Source organism: Diorhabda carinulata, chromosome 4, assembly GCF_026250575.1.
Source record: "Diorhabda carinulata isolate Delta chromosome 4, icDioCari1.1, whole genome shotgun sequence".
Taxonomy (NCBI): domain Eukaryota; kingdom Metazoa; phylum Arthropoda; class Insecta; order Coleoptera; family Chrysomelidae; genus Diorhabda; species Diorhabda carinulata.
The window spans coordinates 23,015,917-23,039,873 of NC_079463.1; the positions used below are offsets into that span (position 1 = coordinate 23,015,917).

The 23,957-nt window shown below is 33.7% G+C and overlaps 1 protein-coding gene across 2 annotated transcripts in view; it reads left to right on the forward strand.

Annotated features, from left to right (window-relative positions):
• Positions 1–7,250: 7,250 nt before the first annotated feature.
• LOC130892359 (prisilkin-39-like) overlaps positions 7,251–23,957 on the forward strand; it is a 28,231-nt gene continuing 11,524 nt past the window's right edge. For both annotated transcript variants that reach the window (XM_057797750.1, XM_057797751.1), the window contains exon 1: positions 7,251–7,452. In XM_057797750.1, coding sequence (XP_057653733.1) covers positions 7,441–7,452 — 12 coding nt within the window. In that variant the 5' untranslated portion in view covers positions 7,251–7,440. The remainder of the gene's footprint in view (positions 7,453–23,957) is intronic.

The window sequence follows — 23,957 nt, forward strand, 5'->3', positions numbered from 1 at the left end:
TACAAAAATTACTTAGTTTTCATTTCATCTATTGATTTTTCGTGAAAATAACGCATTTGCATACTTTTTCCACAGAAACACTTCTGAGCATGCGTCAATCAAAACGCCTTTTCAGACAAAGATAGATCCTGATGAGATAATGGCCACTTAGGGTATCTCAGGAAGTAAATGTTTCCGCCTAAAATAGATATGATAAAAAAAATACATAAGGTATTGTTGAAATAAAAGATATGTTGATTAGGTAAATCAATGAAGTTTATTCTTTAAAAATAACATCATCTAAATGATGGCCATCTCGAAGACGGCACTTCTCTAAACGGGAATGCAAATTTGTGAAAACTCTTGTCAATAAATCTAGCTGCCATTTCCTGGCGGATATTTAACTTTAGCTGCCTGATGTTCCTCGGATTGTTTATTTAGACTTTATGTTTGAGGTGTTCCCACAAAAAAATCAAGAAGCGTTAACTCAGGGTTACGTGAGGGCCAAGGGATATTATCTCTTTTGGAAATTAGTCTTGCATGACATCTGTCTTACAGCCGCCATTGTCATTTGATGTGTGATATGTTGCTTCGTCTTGTCGGAACCAAGTTCTCGTATTCGCTATTCTTGATCTTGCAAGCTCTGAAGTCAAATATCTATCTAACATCGCAACATAGCAGTTGGTGTTAATGGTGATGTTTCGTCCTCGTGAATATTTAAAGAAGAAAGGGTCAATATTTTTTTTCTTTAGATTGCTGCCCATTTCGTTACTTTCGGACTATGCAGTGGTTTTCGATATTTCATTTTTGGATTTTTTTTCGGTCCAATAACGACAATTTTGTCGGTTTACGAACACATAACACATTTAAATGAAAATGAGCCTCATCTGAAGAAAGGATGTTGTCAAAAGTAAAAAATCGACTAAGCATTTGTCAACCTTGCTCCAAAGTCGGTATCTTCTAATCCTGTGTTAACTGGAGCAACTATCCAACCACGCTAGGCTCCCCCCGCCCAAGCACCGTTTACATTGCGAAAAAAAAATGATTTAATATGCACGTTGTGTTGCGTCACCCTGTACATTTACTGTAGTAAGGATCTTTTTGTCAATGTCAATGTCAAAAATAAGGTTTAATTAAATTTTCGATATATTCTCCCTTTATTTTCATACACGTTTCAGAACGTCTGACTGAAGCTTCTGTGCTACTATAAAAATGTGATCACCGTTAAATGGTCGGACGGGCCCAGATCAGGTCTATATGGTAGATTTTCAATCTCTGTTAAGCCACATTTGGGTACAGCAGCCTTGGAAAGCAAAGAATTGTGGACTGGAACATTGCCATGAAGCAAGCGCGCACCTCGGCTGATTTTTACTCTCCTTTTTTCGATATTTTTTTGACGCAACTACCTTAGTAAGTCACAGTAATATGCCGCATTCACGGTTGTATTTGATTCTTTAGTCAATCAAAAGTATGTCACCGCAGTTCTAAAATATTGTGGCCATCATCATGATTTCTTTGAACAATCACTTCCACTAGTTTAATGTTTTCTGGATTAGTCACCCTCTCAGGACCTCCCTTACGTAGGCCATCTTCTAATGATTCTCGTCGAAACAATTCAGAACTATTGTTGAAAATTATGGTTGTTATTTGTGTAGGTGTTAATCCTTTAGTCAAAAAATTAATAACGACGCCAAACTCAATCGATTGAGTCGTCATTCGAGCTCTACTTTAATAAAATGGATCGAAGCAGAAAATTGAAATTTTGCACTCTATTTACTGACCAGGAACTTATGTACATGTGAAGTATAAAGTTATTTACCGGCGTAAACATTTTTTCCAATATTAAATAATCGTAACATTTACTCATGGACACAATTTTATTTTCGAGGCATAGGAAGATACGTGTGATTATATCAATAATGTTAATATGAGCCCATTACTTCCAATTTTCGCCATTAAATGACATTAATGGCACTGGTGGCACCGGGTAATTCAAATGGGGCCATGCGGTACCTACTTAACGAGGAATCGTCCTATCAGAGCGTGCGTGAGTTCGTTAGAATGGCCTTAGCATCTACAGTTCGAGAAAAATAATGAAAAAATTTAGCGCGACGTTTCGACGATCATCATCACGTTAGTATAACGAGGAACCGAGGAAAAAACTAACTATTGAGATACTTATATATGCCTCCAAAAATGTTTGATATTATTTACTTGGAGAAGAACGTGCACGTTAACCGATACTATCCAGAGCACGTAGAATATTTCAAATCAATCGAAATAAATAATAATAATAATTAAGAAATGCCACATTTTTTGCGCATTCATAGTAGATACCTGCAAATTTAATGAACGGCCCTGCCACACCACGGGACTGCAACAAATAAAAATGTTGAACATATTCGGCTCTGGTTTTCAAATTTAATATCATCTATGAAATTTTTTCAATAAATAAATAATGTTCAGACTTTTGTGAACTCTATCTAAAAACCTCAATATTTCTGGTGAATCCTTAGAAGAAACAGAGAGCTGACTATAAGCGCAATTTGTGGGTAGCCTTACCGTTAGGCCATCATTCAAGTTTTACATACAGTAGATAGTGTATCTTCTGTCCTTTCTCTTCGAGACCTTTTCAACGAAATCATACATACTCATGCTTGACGGTACCTCGTTAAGTTGTCTTGTCGATAGGTCGATTCTCCGGTGGGCTGGCATGATGATAATCGCCGAAACGTAACATTAGAATTTTTTCTGCCATCTCCATGATGTCACCCAACGAAATACCACATAGCCCCATTCACTCACGAACGACACCATCGCCATCTAATAGCGAAAATCGGAAGTAGTGTCCTACTCGTGTGGTTGGCGATTAATCAATTCATAATCTTATCAGAGGTGTTATCTCACATATTAATGATGAATTGTAATTATGTGTTATTATGAAATATAAAAATATATTCAATATTTCATTTATAATAATCAAGGTTACATACAAGGTTTATGAGGGCGTAATATATTAAAATATCATTTCTACATTTGAAATTTTTATAATTATAATAATGGTTCGCAATTGGAAGTGAGGATGGCGCCAGAGAGCGATTGTTAAGAGATGTTTTCTAGCCCGTTAGGATGCTAGATCGACGTCACGTTCCCCTGAGGTATTCGTCGTGGGCAATAATACATGTTTCATTGAAAATGGCAGATTTGTTTTCAAATTCAAAGCAACAGAGGTAAATGTAGGAATGATAATCAATAATCAGGCTGGCAGAAGTAGGTTACTCTCTAACAAAACGGATGCTTCGAAGATTTGTATATAATTATTGTGAACGAAATGGTCTTTGTAACCTGTTCTCACAAGAAAAACGTCTTGCTGACCGTTACTGGTTGAAAGCATTCTTAAATAGAGACCCAGAAATTTCTCCAAGATGAGCTCAAAATATGAACAAAAGCTCAATAAATATATTGCTTCTGATTATTTTGAAAAACTTAAAACAGTGCTTCTTTGACTTAATGGATAAACCTGAGAGAATATACAATATGGATGAAAAGGGATGTAGGTTAACTCTACATCACCAGCAACAGATTCTAGATAAAAAGGGTGGGAAAAGGGTCCACTTAGTGATACCAGAACACGCCGAAAATGTCACTGTCGTTGCTTGTGGCAACGCTAGTGGAAGACCATTGAGACATTCAACGAATGGATAAAGCACTTTGAAAAATTTAAGCTTCCAGAAAAATGCTTTCCAATTTTCGATGGTGCATCTTACCATTTAGATCAAACTATAGTGAAAACTGCAGACTCCAGAGACACCAGAGTTGCAGCCAATAGACAATGCTTATTTAAATCATTGTAGAATCATTGGGATGTACAGGTTCTTTTGTATTGGACTCACCACAAAGACCGAGCTATAACTAAACAAAGGTTTGGGGAATTATTCTCTATCGTTTGGGATAGAGCAGTAACCTCTTCAATCCAAATGATACTGCAAAAAAAGCTTTCGCACTTAGTGATTGAACAAAAATAAATATTGAAGATGACAACAATATCGAAAAAATTAACAGAATAGAAGAAAACAAAGAGTTTGGAAGGGAGACTACACCTCAACCTGGACCTTCCTGTGGTCAATCGAAGAAAAACATATCGCAGATTTCTGGATTTGAATCGAAACGACACAGTAAGCGCAATTGGTCGTATCATGTAGCTTTTCATCGGCAGATGACGACATTTCTTTATACAGCGAGACTTTAACAGAAACCTTTTCCTCGGAAGACGAAGCAAAACACAAAATCAAGAAGAGAACATCGGATGAAAAGGTTAAGAAGACGAGCATCAAAGAAAAAAGGTAAAAAATTAAAATATTGACGCGGAAAACATTCAGAAAAAACTAAAGGAAATGAAGATAAATACTCAGAAGTTCAACTTGGAATAAAAAACAATAACAGGAAGACAAGTAGTGATAAATATGAAAGCTTCCTGAACGTTAGTTTTACCGAAATGTTGGAGACACTCTATAAGGATAACCCAAAACCAATCAGGAAAACAAAGCTATGAACAGTAAAGCCCTTATTGCAAAGAAAGCAGTTAGGTCGCTGGGCTTCATGTTCTGTCAAGTGCAGATGCTGCCTCATTATGCGAAACTTTCTCCTTTCCCTCTCCGCCCTCTGGCTTATCGCCGCTCCCCTTCTTCTTGTCGCACTGAACCTGCTCATGCGTCACGGCTGCGATGATGTCAAAGTTTCAGCGCTATCAGCGTTTGCCGCCATCCATTCCATCACGTCTGCTTCGACTGCATCCTCACAACCTAACCTAACCTAACGGTGTCATTTTTTGTAAACTGTTCTTCAAATTCCAAAGATGTCCATAGTTTAATCCAAGATTTTCTTAATGTTCCAACTGTAACATTTTACCAAGATTCTGCCCAGTAGACAACATCCTTTAATATTTTGTACCAAAGGGATGGTATCGTCTTCAATTTAAGATTTGCTTTCGGTACTTCAACTTCAGCCTTTGCAAAACTTCCTGGTCCATTTGGTGGTAAAAGGCTGCCTTTATCTCGCGCAAGTAAATTCTTTAATGTCTAGTTGGGACGGTGCATTATCGATCAAAAGTATAGCTCGTGGGGGTTGATAATTTTCCTTACTAAACTGTATAACAGACGGCACAAATTGATCATGAAACCATTCTTTAAATAATTTGCTATGCATCCAGTCTCTTTTTTGGTGTCTATAATAGACTAAAAGTGACTTCATATTGATATGTTTGAGGGCTCGAGAGTAAGCAGCTTTGCCCAAATGTTTCAGTTAGTTTCTATATTTGTTTTTTATGAATTTCATACTTAAAAAAGATGCTTCACACAAGTATGTAGAACTGAATATAGCTTTCAATCTCAATGCAACTTGAACCACAATTGGATACTTTTATTTGGGTACTAGAGGCCATACATTTTCAGTGGTAGAGAGGGATTTTAGATACAGGTCATTCTGAAAATCAACAACTTCTATTTCAACGGCAGCCTGATCTCCACAAAAATGTTTTACAACGCGAGCTGAAAAATCTTCTGTATTCAAACTGGGTTATATTCTTTTCCCACAGCTCGAGCTTTTTTGAAAATGATGTTACATTAGAATTCATTCAAACGATGTTTTTATCTTTGCCTCGAAGCTACAAGTTCAAGCCATTCAACTTTTCAGTTATATCAGTAAGAAAGGAAAAATTTTGTAGCCGTGTGCCCAGTTCGGTGAAATGCTCATCCCGATCTTTCAAGTATTTCACCAGGTCGCAACTATTTGAAACGTTGCATAACTTTGCCTCTACTAAGCCAACGAAATTCTCTATGAAACAACAGATCACTCTACTGGCATTCTAACTTTTCAATTAGTTCTCTGAACCGTCGTCTTTGAAATGCATGTGCTCTTATTTTATTTACTATTTTGACAACTGTTTTCATGACGTTGTTCATACTTAAGAACTTTTCACATAGTGACTGCTTGTGTATGATACAATGGTAAGATAAAAATTTAGGTATATCACTGTCTTCACGACACAAGGCAATAAATCCATTCTCCACGCCTACCATTGCAGAAGCTCCATCCGTAGCTGAGCCACCAACTTCTTCACAAGAATGTTTTCAGATTCAATAAGCTTTTTCTGTGAAACTAAATCAGAACTCATAGCTTCAACTCTTCACATTATTATATTAACAGAAAGCCGAACAGATTTGATAGCAGACATGATCTCAGCTTTGTTGTTATCAAATAATGTATCTGCAGCTTCTAAAAATGCAGCTTTAATCAACTCGCCATCTTCGTACGGTTTCCTATGTTGAACGATGACCTTGGAAACACCTAATGATGCCTCGGTAGCTGCCTTGTTCTTGCCAGTGTTTTAAAAAAAGTTGACTGTTGTACATTCAGCTGAGATTTTAACTGCATCACCTTCTCTCATCTCAGAGCTGAATTCAGCGGATAATCTTTCTCAATTCCACTGTGAACTGTCTTGAAATGACGCTCGGCTTTTTGCTTGATCTAGCCTTAGTAAAAACAAACAAGGAAAGAGCTTAAACGTGTACACGTGAATTAAAAACATACGGTACAGACGTAACCTCAATCTTGCTACACGCGTGACAGTCTGCGAAACAAAAACGTGTAACTCCGACAATGAATAATCGGTTGCAGCACACCCAGACACTCAGTGTTGCCAACCAGCTGAGCGTCACCGCGAGCTACCCAAAATACCCTGCACTAGATAATGGTCTTTACATACCTTTAGTTTAGTGATTTCGCTGAATAAGCAAACAACTAGGTCTGTTAATTGATTATGGTTATAATATAGGTTTAAAATTTTCTCCTTTTCAAATTATTTGCGATTTTAAAATGGTTATTTAACAAAGTGATTTTCTTTATTGGGTCATTTTCATAAATTAATTTTTTTCTTACGAAACTTGTATATTCACTGTCATTTCCAAGAAAACTGTATTTTCTTTTCAGATGTTGATAATAGTAAAACCTCGATTTTCCTAAAATAACTACTTGAAGTAATAAAATAGGAGAGGCGAGATATAATAAAACTTGTGTCCAAAAGAAGCTATAGTGACCTTAAAATACTGTATTGACTCATATATTTAACAAATTATGCAAAAATAATAATTTACACATATACTAATAGAATTAATACAATAATTTGAGCAAGGACATATTCATCATATATCTTTAAAATAATTGTAAAAATGTATTTTTCTCAAGGGTCAAGTTTGGTCGCACGATATGCGTCATTCGAGTACTTTTCGGTTGGCCAGTCTCATTTGAATAGATTTGAAATTGAACCTCTTCTAGTTGTTTATAGGTGGGAGATAGTAAACAAGGTTAATTCTGAAGTAGTTCGCCTATATATAAAATCTCAATTGTTATTTCTTAAAATAATTGTAAAGTAGTTCGAGAACACATTTTGAAAAATCAAGGAAAATGAAATTTGCGGTGAGTACCTACTAAATTTTTTCTATATAAAATGTATTTATTTCAAAAATAATACAATTTTTCATATATTTCCAACTGAAATTTGTAGCCGGAAATTTGAGTTAATAATTTTGGAACAATAATATATAATAATTAATTTCAATTGTATATAAAACAAAAAGTGTTTTTCGTTTGAGAATTATATTTTAATCAAATTTGTGTCCAATTTTGGACAATTCAATAATTTACCAAAGTTAATTTCAAATATAGTTTTTTCACTTTAAAGTAGCTTGCATTCTAACATATTATGACGATTCCAGTTCCCTTTATTAATATTAATGTCAATATTTATTAAAGGGCAAGTATAAAACACACAGTCCAATGAAAATTTCAAGTAATTTGAATTTGGAATTCTCTGAATTAACACGCGAAGTTTTTGAATAATTTGGAATTGCCGCTTTTTTCTCATCAGAATTTATTTTAAGTTATTGAAAAAAAATTGCAATTCCAGTTTAGTTTTTATGTAGTGTACCACAAGAACGATTGAAGTGTTGTCATTTTCAGTTAGAATTGTGAATGTATCAGCTCTGAATTTTACACTTGAACACAGATTAGGTTTAATTCGTCCAATGCAATTTTCATAGATTTGTTTTTATTGGCATCCAAATAGACTTCCTCATTCAATTGATCTTTCCATGAAGAATTTATTCAGGTCCAAAAACAGCTGTAGTGGGTGCTAGAATATGGTGAGCGGGGAAGGGTTTTATTGATAGTTAATGTTTTTATTCTGCGAACAAAGCCTTTTATAAGTAGTTGTAAGGATTCTAAAATAGAGAAGCCACAATCTCACCAGATTTGAGCAGCTTTCGCCAGTTTCAATATACTTTGAAAACTGTCGTTCTCATCCAGGTGTGTACTTGGGAATCCATATATCAATTATTGTCACAGATCGACATTCTATTTTCCTAAACAGCTGCAACTGCATTGCGAGGAAACTAGGCACCCATGTGAAAAGAAGCTTCTTTGTATTCAAATGTTCATGAAAAATAATATAATGTCTACTTACCTCAATTTTTTTTACGATTTCGGATCAAAAACCATATTTACACTCAATATATCGACTTTGACAAAAAATTCTAACAAAATCTTGGAGTGAATGGATTGCCAGTTGTTTGAAAAATATAAGAATGTGGTTCGTACTTATTGATATTTTCTTTTCTTTGTATTTACGAGTAACAACTTAAGATTTTTGAATTTTCAATATTCTACATGTCTTCTTATGAAATATTTTTATATTGTATATTAATACTTATGTAGGAATGTTTTATTTTTCACTTTTTATTTATACAATGATTTATAGAGAAATATATAATTGCATATCTCATTGTCATTATAGAAATATAAACTTTGAAATCTATTTGATTTAATTTTCTTCGTTCAGCTTTTTTTTAAATAAATCTAATCCAAATTAGTAATCGGAATAATTTTATTGTTCAACATTTTAATTTTATTGTAAAAAGAAGAAAAATTAAAATGAAATAAACATTTGAACAAAGTATACTTTTCAGTCTTTTTAAAGCAACTTATTTTTCAGCTCATGTGATTACTTTCTATATTAAAGCTTGGTTTAAGTAGCCAAAATTGAAAATAACCATTAAACTAACAAACTAGTTGAAAGATACTGAAATGTTATTTGTAGTTTATGCAGAAAATTAGGTAACAGTAAATTTTTATTAAACTAAGTGTTGGCCAAAATTCAACCTTTTAATTTAATTCTTTACTTTTGTGAAGTTATGATCATAGAATACGTTATGGAAATATTAATAGCGTTTTATTGCGCCGATTTCCGACGTTGTGTTTTATTTTTAAAACTGATATAAAAAAATAAATAGAAAAAATCAATGCCTGAATGTCAGTAATGTCCTTTAGACAATGGAACACTGATAGATAGTGTCAGGATTTTTCCACATTTGTATGATAAAAAGGACCCATACGGGGAATTTCTATTGATTAACCAGTAATTTATAATTATCCTTAATTCACTGCATAAACCAAAAAATTACCACCAAGAAATTTTGTTAATTTTCTCTGTATAAACCAAGCTTAACATAGATACAGGGTTTCTATATTCGTTCGACAACGCTCTACCACAGAGAAATCTCAATAAATGATTAATTTTGATATAGGAATACGAATCCTTACGTGGACTAGTTGCTGAGATATAGGGTGCTAAAAATTTTAAATCCAAATAAAAAATTTGCCTTTATTTATTATTTTTATTTTCATTGCCAATTTGGTTATTATAGTAATACATTTTTGCTCGACATTAAGATCATGAATAATTTTTATTTGTTTTGAAGTACTTACGTTTAATTATTATACGAAATTAGATGAATAATTAATTAATTTGTAAATTACTCACGTACTTGCAGATTTTTGTTTAGAGGCAAATTTGTACAGCACCTTTCATTTTAGCTTTATAAAAGGTTATTAGTTTTTTAACAGAAAATAATCAGGTAATTTAAAACAAAATTTGAAAAAAAATTGCTGCAGTGGTGTAAAAAATAGTGTCAACTAACCCTGACAGCACGCCACTGGTCAAATTTTTCCAAATTTTGGTTATGTCAAAATATTATTTTATTAAGGAGCATATTAGTGACCAAATTTGTAAGAAAAATTAAAAGGCGTTCTTGATCTATGGTAAGTTTTTTATTGAGCACTCTATATCTCAGCAACAAGGCACCGAATCATTTGTTGAGATCTCTTTGTGGTAGAGCGTTGTTGGTCGAATATAGAAACACCCTGTATAAACATAAAAAAATTAGATCTTAAAGTATATTGAATTAAATGTATTCCATGAATACGTGTATATACTATTTAATTTTAATGAACACAATTTAGGGTTCGGCTTCATAAATATTCTAATTTTTCAATATACGTTCCATCGTAACAAACAATAATTCTTGAAATATAACTCAAACCATCTGTAATCAAATACTATTGATCCAAAGATTGAGTTTTTTTTAAATAATCTTCAATTATTTTAACACTATACGTTCAATTGTTTAATAATTATTTACTTGAAATTGCTGGAAACGTAAAATTTTTATATAACAGACAGTGAGACGATTTCACCATTTCCTTCAATTCTTTATAGACAAACAATAGAATAGGATATTGATTTTTTAAGGGCCCGAAATATTAACGAAACAATTAAATCTTGAATCACACTGTAAACAGTTTGAAATCGTATTGTGTTCATATATATGTTTAGATAAAATTGGAAATAGATGATTTATAATACATTTTCTGAAACGAAATTAAACAAACTTTTCTTATTAATTTGATCAATTTCGCTAATCTAAAGCAATGCATTTTATGTTTGAATGTATTGTATGGCCTCTTCTATTATTGAATAGTTCTTTGACCACCCGCTGCATTGAGAAAATTAAATTATCCTGATGAGTTTAATTAATGGTCTACTCACATTTTGGGGGTAGATATTTCCTATCAAGCTTTAATCGATGACCCGAGTGAAGGTTTTGGTTTTTAAAAACGAAAATTTACGCAGTGACTGACATTGAATGAAAAGCAAACAATTATAATTATGTAAGGTTTGTATATACAGTAGAAATTGTTTATAACGACCGCCAAGGGGTCAGAGAAACCTGGTCGTTATAATCGGTTGTTGTTATAACCACCCCATTGATAAGCGTGATAAAATTTTAGAAGAGAGAATAAAATACAAGAGGGAATAAAATACAAGTGTAAAATTAGCATTACATGTATTAAAATTAAATATACATACATATATAATATTTAGTGTAATGATATTTAGTAAACAAAATACAAAGATGAATAAAATAAAGGAAACTATGTATGTATGTATCTAAAAGAAATCTGTGATAAGTTTTTGCTTGACGCTGTGTTTTTCGTAGTAAATTTTTTCGATTTCTCTTTCCACGACCATCAGAGCATCTTTGACGTGTGGCTTTGGCTCTTCCTCAAAAGAAAAAAAATTTCTCACCGTTGACATCGCCTTCATTGCAGAGCTGGCCGAAGGAGGAAGAAATTCCGCTGATGACGTTGAATCTTCCGCTTCATCTTCTTCTGAGGAATGATTTTCATTTGAGTGAGAAGCTGATGCTATTATCTCGACGTCAGTTAGCTCTGACGATGTTTCGATGTTTTCATTGACAGCAGCATATTGATTAAAATCGATATTTATCCCCATTTCGGGAGGTAAATTAATATTTTCTGCCCAATCCGCCAGATTTTCGGTATTCGACGTTGAATTGGATTCTGAGTTATCAGAGCTAAGAAATCCTCCATGACGGAAACAATTTCTTATTGTGTCACCGTCCACTCTATCCCAAGCTTTTGAGACCATTACTATTGCTTGTAGCAAATTAACATTATGTTCAATATTTTTTTCAATATTGTCGATCATTTTCAATACCAATAGCTTCCTGAAGTTAACTTTTAGTGCCTTTATGACCCCTTGGTCCATTGGTTGAAGCACAGATGTAGTGTTTGCTGGCAGGAAAACTAATTTTATGCATTTTAGAGATGCCACATGAGGATGTGCTGGGCAATTATCAACTAAGAGTAAAATTTTCTTGTTTTCCTTTCTTAGCTCTCCATCCCACTCGCGCAAAAGTTTTTCAAACAACTGGGATGTCATCCATGACCTTGTGTTGTGTTCATATTGCACTGGTAGGTTCTTAACGTTTTTGAAACACCGCGGGTTTTTTGATTTTCCGATGACCACTAACTTTTTTTTAACACTCCCTGTCAAATTAGCCGCAACTAGAACGGTGACACGGTCTTTCGAGTGTTTTCCACCAGAGCATTTCTCGCCCAAAAACTTGAAAGTTTTGTCAGGAGTGAGTTTGTAAAATAGCCCGGTTTCGTCGCAGTTGAAGATTTCTTCATCCACGTAGCCTTCGCGAATTTTCGGCCAAATGTTACCAAGCCAATGATCCTTCATCTCTGCAGGGACAGCTGCCGATTCACCTGACATTTTTGCGAAGACGATATTATGGCGATTACGAAATCTCTGAATCCACGATGGGTCGGGTTGGAAATCTTTGTTCAGCATTGCGGAAAATTGTCGTGCTTTTGTAAGTAAAATCGGGCCGTTAATAGGAACGTTTTTCTCCCTGTGCTGTTTAAACCATTGAAGTAATGCTTTGTCTAGATCGGTGTGCTGAGTCCTTCTAACTTTCTTAACCAAAAAAGATTCCTCTTCAAAACAACGTCTTATTTTTTCTTTGTTTGCCCACACAGTCGATATCGTTGAGTGGGAAACGCCGAACTCTTTAGATAACATCGTATTAGACTCACCTTCTTGCAGTCTCCAAATAATGTTTGCTTTTTCTTCAATTGTCAACGATTTTCTTTTGGACATCTTGAACACTTGACACTGAGCTCGCCCTTTGAAGCACAAGAACAACTGATGGGAAAAGTAGAAAAAATAACAACAGAAAACACCCCACCCGGCCTTCCAAATTTCGTGGAATGAACTGAGTAGTGACTGCGTTCTTCCTTTCGGCGAAATGCCTACGTTGTTTACATCCTGTAGGTTCTATAGCCGATTTAACTTCGGGAAATTTTCCAAAATTACGTTACTATAACCGATGTCGTCGTTATATCCACTGTCGCTATAAGCGATATATTTCCTTTAAGAAAGCATACTGAACCAAACTTTTTCCAAGAATCACGTCATTACAGCCGGTACGTCGTTATAACTGACATCGTTATATAAAGTTTATATTGTAGTTTAAATGCCGGCTGCGGCGTCAGCGGATTCCGGTTGTCAGCTCATCATATTAAAGGACTTAATTCCCGTCATAAAACGTCCTTCTCATATTGGTTTCGGAAAAGGAACAACTAGTACTAGATTTTTTCGCGCGGTATATTATGGCTTCCTTCATATCCTTATACGTCTGCTATTACTTGTTAATCTGAATTTGGACTTATTAGTACATAAAAACCTCTTTGTCTTAATGGGAAACCAATTTATGTGAACTATACCACCACACTAATCGAGAGGAGGTAGAATCGTTACATTATGATCGTGCTCTACATAATTTACTACGTAGCAATAATCTATTGTAATAATTTGTTACTTTGGGTCCTACATCACTCTATCTCTATCTCTATCCTTCGATTATGAACCAGCCCAAACGATTTTCAAGAGAAACAACATAAAAAAGATGGAGCTAAAGAGGAAAAAATAAAAGGAATTTATATCTGGAGTCTGGAGTTTATTTCGTTTGCCTGTGGTTAATTACGATACTTTATCTTTCAATTCCTAAAGGATCTTTAAGTGCCCTTTGTCCGTTCGTTTCTTATCACCTAACACTCATTCTATTTTCAGATATTGATATTTATAGTGACGTTTTGAGAGATTTCGTACAATATACTATTTTATTACATTCTATGTACCCATATTGCACAGGGTGCAATAACGACCCAACTACTTTATTTATTAATTAATAAATTTTACTACTTAAACACGATATTGTTTAAATAAGGGCCATCACGTTGATGGCACTCCCCAAACCACTTGCGTACATTTTCAAAAACGTTTTAAAGAAGTGGTCGAGAAATACTACTGATGTTTTCTTCATTATTGTTTCTCAAATCTGTCAAATTTCGTGGATTATTCTCGTAGACCACGCTCTTAAAATAACCCCACAAGAAAAAATCAGGGCTCCGAGGTGGCCATTCAATATCACTTCTTCATGAAATCACATTTTCTGGGAAAAACTCGTGCAATGCAGCTAAAGATGTCGCCGGTTACAGTCACTGTATGTCCTCTGTTATCTTCATAAAAGTAGGGTCCAATAATGCAGTTCGAAGACATAGCGACCCATAAGGTGGGTTGTTAAGTTGTTGTTGTGGGTTGTTAAGTACAATATATACAGGTACGATAATGGTCGTTGTTAGAGGGAGCTCACAACACGTGTTTATTTACATGAGAGTAAAACATGTCTTTTCATTGATTAATAAATAATTATTGTACTGGAAGTACAATCTTGCCAAAAAAATTAAAGTTTATAATTAACAAATAAAAAATCGTAGATGGTTGAAAATGTAGGGTTGAATGTACTTTTTTAATGCTATATCATGAAAAAATTTTATCTAGAAAATGAAACAAAACTTTAGGGGGATGAAAAATAGATGCTGTTCGATTCTAAGACCTACCAAATATGAACACACAATTTCATGAGAATCGGTCAAGCCGATTCGGAGGAGTTCAATTACAAACACAGCGACACGAGAATTTGATATATTAGATTCATGTTTTTATTTTTTTCACTTGAATATATATTATTTTAATGTCGTTAATTATATTCTTCATAATGTGGATCAATTAAAAGTAATTAAATATTCAATGCAAATTAAATTATATTTCCATAGCTGTAGAAACTACTATGTTTCTATTATAAAAAGATGTTGTATGCAAATAACCAAGGGCGATTGTTAGTTAGTTAGATGATTGACATCAAAACTATTTTCGCAATAGTAAAGTTCGAATTCATGTAAATCATTTTTCCATTTAAATAAACTGCTACAATCAACCTTTTTTTTCTATAAATAAATGTAGAGAGGAGATATTCTGATAGAAGTCATCAAATATGTGTGGGGCTGGCACTGCCGTGGTGGAATACAACATTCGTCTTATCCATTAATTCAGGGGGCTACTTTTGATTTTTAGCTTATTATATGGTTTTTTGTTAATGTCGTTAATTATACGTGTATTCCTCATAATGTGGATCAATTAAAAGTAATTAAATATTCAATGGAAATTAAATTATATTACCATACCTGTAAAAACATTAACTACTATGTTTTTATTATAAAAAGATGTTATATGCAAATGATCATTGTTAACCAATCAGTTTTTTTAGGACTTTAGTTAGATGGTTGACATTACAACTATTTTCGCAATAGTAAAGTTCGAATGCATGTAAATCATTTTTCCATTTAAATAAACTGCTACAATCAACCTTTTTTTTCTATAAATAAATGTATAGAGGAGATATTCTGGTAGAAGTCATCAAATATGCGTGGGACAGGCATTGCCGTGGTGGAATACAACATTCGTCTTATCCATTAATACTTGTGATTTTCCGCTTATTATATAGTTTTTTGTTAACAATGTAATAAGAAATCGACCATTTTCCAAGTATTAGAAAATCATAGTCTATAATTCCCTTCAAGACCCACTATACAAGGATATATTGAAAAATTCTTAGCCAAATAAAGAACTAAACAAAATTTCGATGTCAAAATATTTTATTACTCAACATATTCTCCTCTTAATTGGATACATTTATTACAGCGAACTTACAACGTCTCTAGACCTTTGGATAGCTTTCCGCGTCTTTTCTCTTCAATTTTTTCGCGTAGAATGATCAATAATGTCAAATAGTAATCTCCAGTTATTGTTCTACCCTTATCCAAAAAATCAATCATGATTACTCCATGGCAATCCCAAAAAACTGGAGCGAGAACTTTTCCAGCAGATTTTTGGACAAGAAACTTCTTAGGTCTTGGAGAACCAGAGTTTCGCCATTCAATCGATTGTTGCTTTGTTTCTGGATCGTAGAAATGTACTTAAGTCTCATCCATAGCAACAATTCGGTTTAAGAAGTCTACATCGTTCTCAAATCGAGCACAGATCGAACGCGATGCTTCTACCCTTGCACGCTTTTGGTCAACATTCAAACATTTAGGGATTCATTTTGTAGCAATTTTTCTCACGTCCAAATTTACGTGAACTATATGATGAACGCGTTCGTATGAAATATTGAGTGCTTCAAATATCCGTTTTAGCCCAATTCGACGGTCTGATAAAATCATGTCATGAACTGCATCGATATTTTTGGGGACTGACACAGAAACTGGCCGTCCCGAAAATTTACCTCTTTTGGAGGTTGCAGTCCAATTTTTCACGGTTGCATACGAAGGACATTGATCACCAAGGGTATTAAGCATATCTTCGTAAATCTGCTTACATCTTAACCCTTTAAAATACAGGTACTTGATGATTGCTCGATATTCCAATTTTTCGATTTATTGCGTAACTCTGGTTTACTTTTTTGACGTCAAAATTTACACTGACACTTCTAATAAGTTATTGTTCGTTGCTATGGCAACGCAATATTTTGTTTATACATAGAACTGGTCAAGTCTAACTAGATATCAATACATCCTCGTGCACATAGCATCATATCACATGCTGTCAATCTCGTATTTGCAGTCCTTCATTTCACTTCAGCATAATTGTTTGCGCTCAACGTTTTCATATTTTATTTATTTTCCCTCGTCCGTTATTAATATCTTGGGTTGATAAAATTTCGAGCAGACAGCTCATGCGGTAACTAAAATTGAGTTTTTCATTAATATAGTTGGATGGTTAATTTGATTGGACTCAAAATAACATCTGCTTTTCCTGTGATAGGCCGGCCGGATCGAGGCAAATTATTCAGAAAAAATTCTCCACTACGGAAATTTTGAAACGTGGAACGACAAATTACAGCATTTTTGGCAAAAATTAGTAAATAGAGTGATTTATAAAAAATAAATAAATGAAAATTTTTAAAAATAAAGTTAAGGATAGATTGGGAAAATGAAAATGTAGATGAAAACCAATACTAAACAAAATTTTATTGTAATAAACATGATATTCGTTTATAATTTTCTCTTTTAATTAATGACTATTTATTGTAAATGAAATGAACCTTCCTTATTATAGTTATTACGAATTTGTCACGTTACCTTCAAACTGAGCATGTGACAATTTTAACAATTAATTTATTCAATCACAATAATAGAATAATTTCCTATGAATTAATTTTATTATTGTCGGATTTGCAACAACGTATACCCATGACCTTCTCCCTGTTATTATTGTTGGTTTATAATGGTTCAATTATTTAAAAATATTTCAGATTTCTTACGAGTTTATTGAAACAACAAAAGAAAACGCTAATATAAACATGCTATTTACCCTAGAAGAAAATTATCCTTGGTAGTTTCCTCTTATAATTATGGTCATATTAAAATATTCAATTTGATATATTTCTCATGGACACACTAACTGAGAAATCTTTTCAAATACGATATTTGTTAAACTACTACCCAAAACTAAAATGATTTTAAATTTGTTTAAGTTTTCAATTGCCATATTCTCACTATAAGGTTTGCACAAAATTATTGTGCTTTACTGTATTGGCATCTAATAATTTGATCCCACTGATATTCATTAACGTTAGGAATACAAAGAGATTTATTTATTACTAGCTTTTACCCTCGAATTCGCTCGCATTGAAGCCATTAACCCATTAAGTACCATTTGGGCATTGCGCCGTTTTGCCCTACTGCAGTTTCATTTTGTTGATTCGTCATTTGTGAGTTGTATCGTTCGCACTGTTAATGTCTTCCTCAATCGTAGAAATAGAAATTTGAAGTTGAATTCTGTGTTTTTAAACAAAAAAAATAAGTACAGAGCACAAAAATTAGCCCGACTTACTAAACTCTTAATTGCTATTTATTTTTGAGGTTATGCTCGAATATATTTCTGATAGGGTGAAAATTTGTTATGTTCTTGTTGTTCTTAATCTGATTTGTCATCAATTTTTTTATTAACATCAAGTGATGCAACCTCTTATACCTCTTATTAGGTCTATTGGCCAAATTTTTTTCATTCTATTCGCATTTCGTAGCGTTAACAACTCCTCTAATAATGGATTTGGGTGGATTTCTATAGTTTTGTGGTATTTGATGATCCTCTCTTGGATAACTTCTTATACAGTGGGCACTTCCGGGTCCACGTGCATGGTGTGATTTCTTACATATCATCGAGCATCTACTACTTGACGGAGTATTTTAGATCTCTGAATAATATTTGTATTAGATTTGGAAGCGCAACCCCACAGCTCTATTCCATATGTCCATATAGGCTTGATGCGAGACTTTGGATTTTCTCTTTATCAACCAATGTAGTTCTCTTGCTTTTATATCAAGTTGTTTTCTTTTTTTGTGGTGTGTTGTTTCCAGTTAAATTTTTTGTCTGGGTGGATTCCTAAGGATTTGGCACTATCTGCTTGTGGTATTACCGTACTTAACTAGCGGACATGTACCCTTACGTAGTATGAATGTTACATTTATTGATTTGGTCTCATTAACTTTAATCCTCCATTTTTGTAGCCACTCCTTTAATTGGTCAAGATGAGCCGGGACATTTTGTGTTTGTGGTTCTTGATCAGTAGGGAAGATGACTGTGTCGTCAGCAAAAGTTCCCGTTGTTGTATACTGTAAAGTAGCGGGCCTAGTACGCTACCCTGTGGCACCTCTGCTGCTATAGTGAAATTTTCGGACTTTCCCTCATTAACATTTGTTTGGTAGTAGATTTGGGGGAGAGTTTTTTTAAATTTTATAAAGCTGCCCATGATGCCACGCTCTCTCAAAAACCATCAACTGTTTGAAATAATTCTTGGGGGCTATCACAGCTTACAACAGGAAAAAATGTACTTGTATACCAGTTGTTAGAAAATGTATGTCTAGAAATCGCTATCTTGAAATAAAAAAAATCTTCATTTCGCAAATAATGCAGTAATAAAGGGTATTCCCAAGGACCAAAGATATAAATTGTTTAATATTCGACCGTTAATTGAGAATCTAAATAAGACCTTTGGAGTGTTCAACCAGGACCTAAGTATTGATGAGCAAATGGTAAGATACCTCGGACGTCACTACTTCAAATAATTCATCAGAGGAAAACCTATAAGATTTGGGTTCAAAATGTGTGCTCTATGTTGATCGGTTAGTGGTTATGGTTTTTTTTGAAGTTTATGAAGGGAAAATAACGGTAGAACCTGAAGTATTATATGGACTAGGAAGGAACGTCGTAGTGAGTTTGATTTCAAAAGTTGAAACTCCTCAACTAAATAGCTTTTACTTTGACAAGTTTTTCGTTGGTCCAAAAACTTCTGGAAATAAACATATGCGCAAGAGGCACTTGTAGATTTAATAGAATGAAAAGTTGGTCAATAAAGTCTGAGAAAGATATGAGAAAAGAAGACCGAGGCACATACGACTGTAGGTTTGACACTAAAAATAAAGTCTTAAGGGCAATATGGAAAGACAAAATTGTGTAAAAATTCTTTTTCTACGACCGTGCGTTTTAACCCACTTTCCCGAACACATTTTAGTTTTGAAAGTGCCACTTTCCCGCACTAGTGCGGAAAAGTAAAATTATGCAAATTTTGACCTTATTAGATAGTTTTTTACTTCTGAGATTATAACTATTGTTACTACAGGTAAATAAATATTTACAAAATAGTCCATCAAATAAAAATTAAATCTTTTCTAGGTTTTTGTAGCATTTTTAATTTTTTGAAAATATAAAATAATACAGATATTTTTTATATAACCATGTAATTGTTACTAAAACGTCAAAGTTGTTCAAAACGTCTTGGAAGTGACCGAATAAGTGCGAACTTCTTCTAAATTAAACCACATTAAACCGAATCCGATACAATAATATTCTTCCCGAAGCCATTTTGAAGGCTGCAAATGAAACTAATTCCGAGCTGTTACCTGCCAAATGACTTAAAACCGTTGCCGTCACCGTCATCTTTATGCGACCTGCAACCGATGCCATCCTCATCGACGTCATCTACCTTCCAGTTGAAACAAAACTCCACTGGACCGGCAATTCTTACTAGTCTACAGAATACAACAAATTGTGTTTTCAATATTAATATTTATAATAATTAGTAGTTTTTAGTTAATATTTTGTATATTATTATGTTTGTTGGTATGAAATAATTTTAGAAAAATGGGTTGGTATACTTTTTTGTATATACGGTCGTAGAAAAAATAATGTTCCTAACTAATGCGTAAAGTGTCTTTCCGCGTCGTTCGGGACAACTGCAGTCGCGTGCGGGAAAGTATCACTTTCCGCACTTGTTAGGAAAATAACTATTCCAACCATAAAAGCTTATTTCATCTGTCAAAAGCTGTCTGTGAGAAAACAATGTGCAATTCTTTTTTTGTTTCATGGTCTTGCCTGCCATATTTGTTTCACTACTCTGGTATTTTTCATTCTGTGCCTCGTTGCCTCTTTTTTCTAAAATCCAATACAGTTTCTACTTTTAACTCAGCTCTCACTGTCTGGTTTCTAATACGATCTTTCCTGGTTATCCGTTTCACTCGTCTTGTCGTCATGTCTCGCATCCGTATGTGAGTATCGGTCTGTATATGAAGTGGCACACGTTCATTTTTGTTGTCCTAGATATTTTCTTTCTGTTGACAAATTTTTTTATCCATTACATAATAACATTTAATGGCTTTGTCAATTCGTGTGTTAATTTCTAATTTTCAATTATAACCCCTAAGTATTGGTAATAATTTACTTGTTTTATCTACGACTTATTTATACAAATGTTTAGTTCCTGATGAAATTTCCATCACATTTGATTTTTTCACGTTGATCTTCATTCCATGCTTCCTCAGTGAATCATTCCATATGTTAATATTCTTGTATTTGCCATTATGACGATGTCTTCAGCAAAAGGGCTTTCTCCTACTTGTATTCTTTGCATATAATTTTCCGGTGTTTTGGCTACACTTTTTGATGATATCGTCCATAAATATAATAAATAGCGTTGGGTTTAGCCCACCTCCTTGGTTAAAACGTTCTTCGCCGTCTTCTGATTCACAGTTTCCATCTTTCTTGATTTTTCCAAAGATCTTCTTCCGATCCTCTTTCTCGAATATCCTTCTCGATACCCTCCCTCCAACTTAATATTGGTCTTCTTCTCTTTCTTCTTCCTCGTGGTTTCAAGCATTTTTACTGTTTTTTCTTTTAGCGGCCAGACTTCGCTACTATACGCTGTTATATTTTTTATTATGCTATTGTATATTCGATGTTTGTTTTCCTTGGATATTTGTTTGTCTCACAATAAACTATTTAGCTGTCTTATTGCTTGTCTTCTTTGGTTATTTCTTTGTGCGATTGCTTCATCTAATCTTCCATCATTATTTATGATCATTTGTATTTTGTACAACGACTTATTTTTTGTTGTGTTTCTTCAAGTATTAAATTTTGTTGTTCTCTTCCAATACACATATACTCCCTTTTACTCAAAATTACTTCCAGGACCCATTTCCTGTATTCCCCTACTAGCTTTCTTGTCATATATTCTAAGTCTTCGTTGTCCTGTGCCAAGATAATTTGGTCATCTGCAGGGTATACAGTGTGTCCTTACATTTTCTTTTCATACATTTCTTCTTTCCAGTGTTCTAGTGCGTGTTCTAGGTATATCTTGAAAAGTTTGGGCGACAAACAGCACACTTGTTTTAACCCCTTATTAATGGAGTTCAATGGAGTACAAAAGGTTCTTGATTTTGGGTGGCTTTTTTATCAATTAATTGCAACATCGTAAATAAATGATCAATAGTCGACCTCCCCGCTCTGAAGCCTGCCTGTTCTTCTGCCTCCATGTTCAATACTCCTGTTCGATTTTTTAAAATGATTTTTCCATAAATTCTGGATCTTGTACACAGCACTGCAAGTTTCCTGTAGTTGTTGCAGTTTTCTCTGCCACCTTTTTTATATACGGTAGTCATGTAAGATGTTTTCCACTCTTCGGGTAGCGCTTCACCATTCATACACTTCTGGAAAATCATTTGCAGATGAGAAAAAAGTTTTTCAGTGCCAACTCTGGTGCTATTAGACCCGGACCTGGAGATTTTCGATTTTTTAGTGGCTGACTAACGTCTTTTACTTCTTTAATTGTAATTCTAAGCGGAGATGTGATAATATTTATATTGTCCTGTCTTGGATTTTCGGTCTTGTTTCTGTAAATAATTTAGAGAAGTACTCATCCTATTTTTTTAATGTTATTGGCGATATAAGATTTTTTTATCTATCTGCTCGAAGTGATTTTAAGGTTCTCCAACTTTCTGTGTTTCTGCTGCCTCCTAGGTAGGTGTTTATTTGAGTGCAGGTCTTTTCCCTTGTCACGTTTTTCTTTTTTGTTATAGCTTTTCTTACTTTTGTTTGTGCTTCTTCAAAATTTATTTTATCATTGTCATTTTTCGTGCATAGAAACTTGGAGAACATCACTCTCTTATCTTTTATGAGATCCTCAATTTCCTTGTTCCACCAGTACGTTTTTGATCTTCTGGTGTTATTGGCTCTTCCCAGGGCTGCACATTTCTTCTATACAGACTTTTCCATATCTACTTTATTAATTGAGTTACATACCTAAATAAATAAATCATTTTTTCCCGATGAGGAATGCGAATTGAAATGTTCATGTACAAGAGACTCAGGTAAATTTAACATCAAAGCTTTTATATTTACGTTTAAATTACAGTGTGAAGAATTAATCTAAATGATTTTATCCGTGGGATTGTTGAATTACGTGAACCTGGTATATCGATAAGTTTCTGTGTTAACGTAGACTCAATAATTTATAGAGGTTATAGATCCATGGGTTCTGGATGTCTTGCACGACAACAGAACGACAAGATTGAAGCTTTGGATTGTTCAAAACCGTTTATTTGTTATGGTTTATCATGTAAGGACAATTGCTTTGCGTATAGAATATGAGGTTTTAGTATATTCTTCTACCTAGCTGCTGCTCCTTCTGCTGAACATCGTCTGGTGTCTGGTATATAAAGAATCTAAGAATTTAGTTACCTCAGCAATGGAATCAAATAATTTTTGGTCTGGAGATGTACGATACTCAGGCAAGGATGAAAACGTAGAGTGTTGAAAGACGTGATCCAAAATTTATTTTGGATATGGAAGTGGATCACTATTAGTTTTCATTGGAGATATCTCTGCACTATGTTCAGGAAGTAGTGAAGCTATATACTATTCAAGACCCTTATATTCAACAGGATCACATATTGCAAGAGAATTTGTAGTATTTTTGGATCAATTCCACATCAACTGCTCACGCTAGCTTAAAATAGAAGTACTTTTAAGTTTTGTGACGTTAAGATGTTGTAACATGCCACTCGGCGGGTAACGTTTTTTTTTTATACATTTTGAGTATTCCTTTATTCACGTATTGTAGCACAGTTGTCACTTCGATTTTATTTACTCCAAATTCCGAGTTTTTAAAGAAATTAATTTGTAATCGACTTCCCACTCCATTCGAGAAATTCAGTAATCTTTTTGAATTTCCTTTTGTTTTAAGTAAATTCGAATAAATAGAAAAAAGTATTGAAATAACGTCTTATAGATATTAGATTGCAGGTTCCATTTTTCATGTATGCTTTTACCTATGCTCATGACATTTTTTATTAAGTAATTAGTAATCTAATTGCGTAATACAGTCAAAGTATGTAATTTATTTAATTGCTTTTTGTTTACGAATCTCTTTGAATAAATATGTCATGAATAAGATAATTTGCTGATTCATATTATATTTTAACAAAATAAAAATAACATTAGCAATTTAGATGGAACACGTTCTTCTGGACTAAAATAT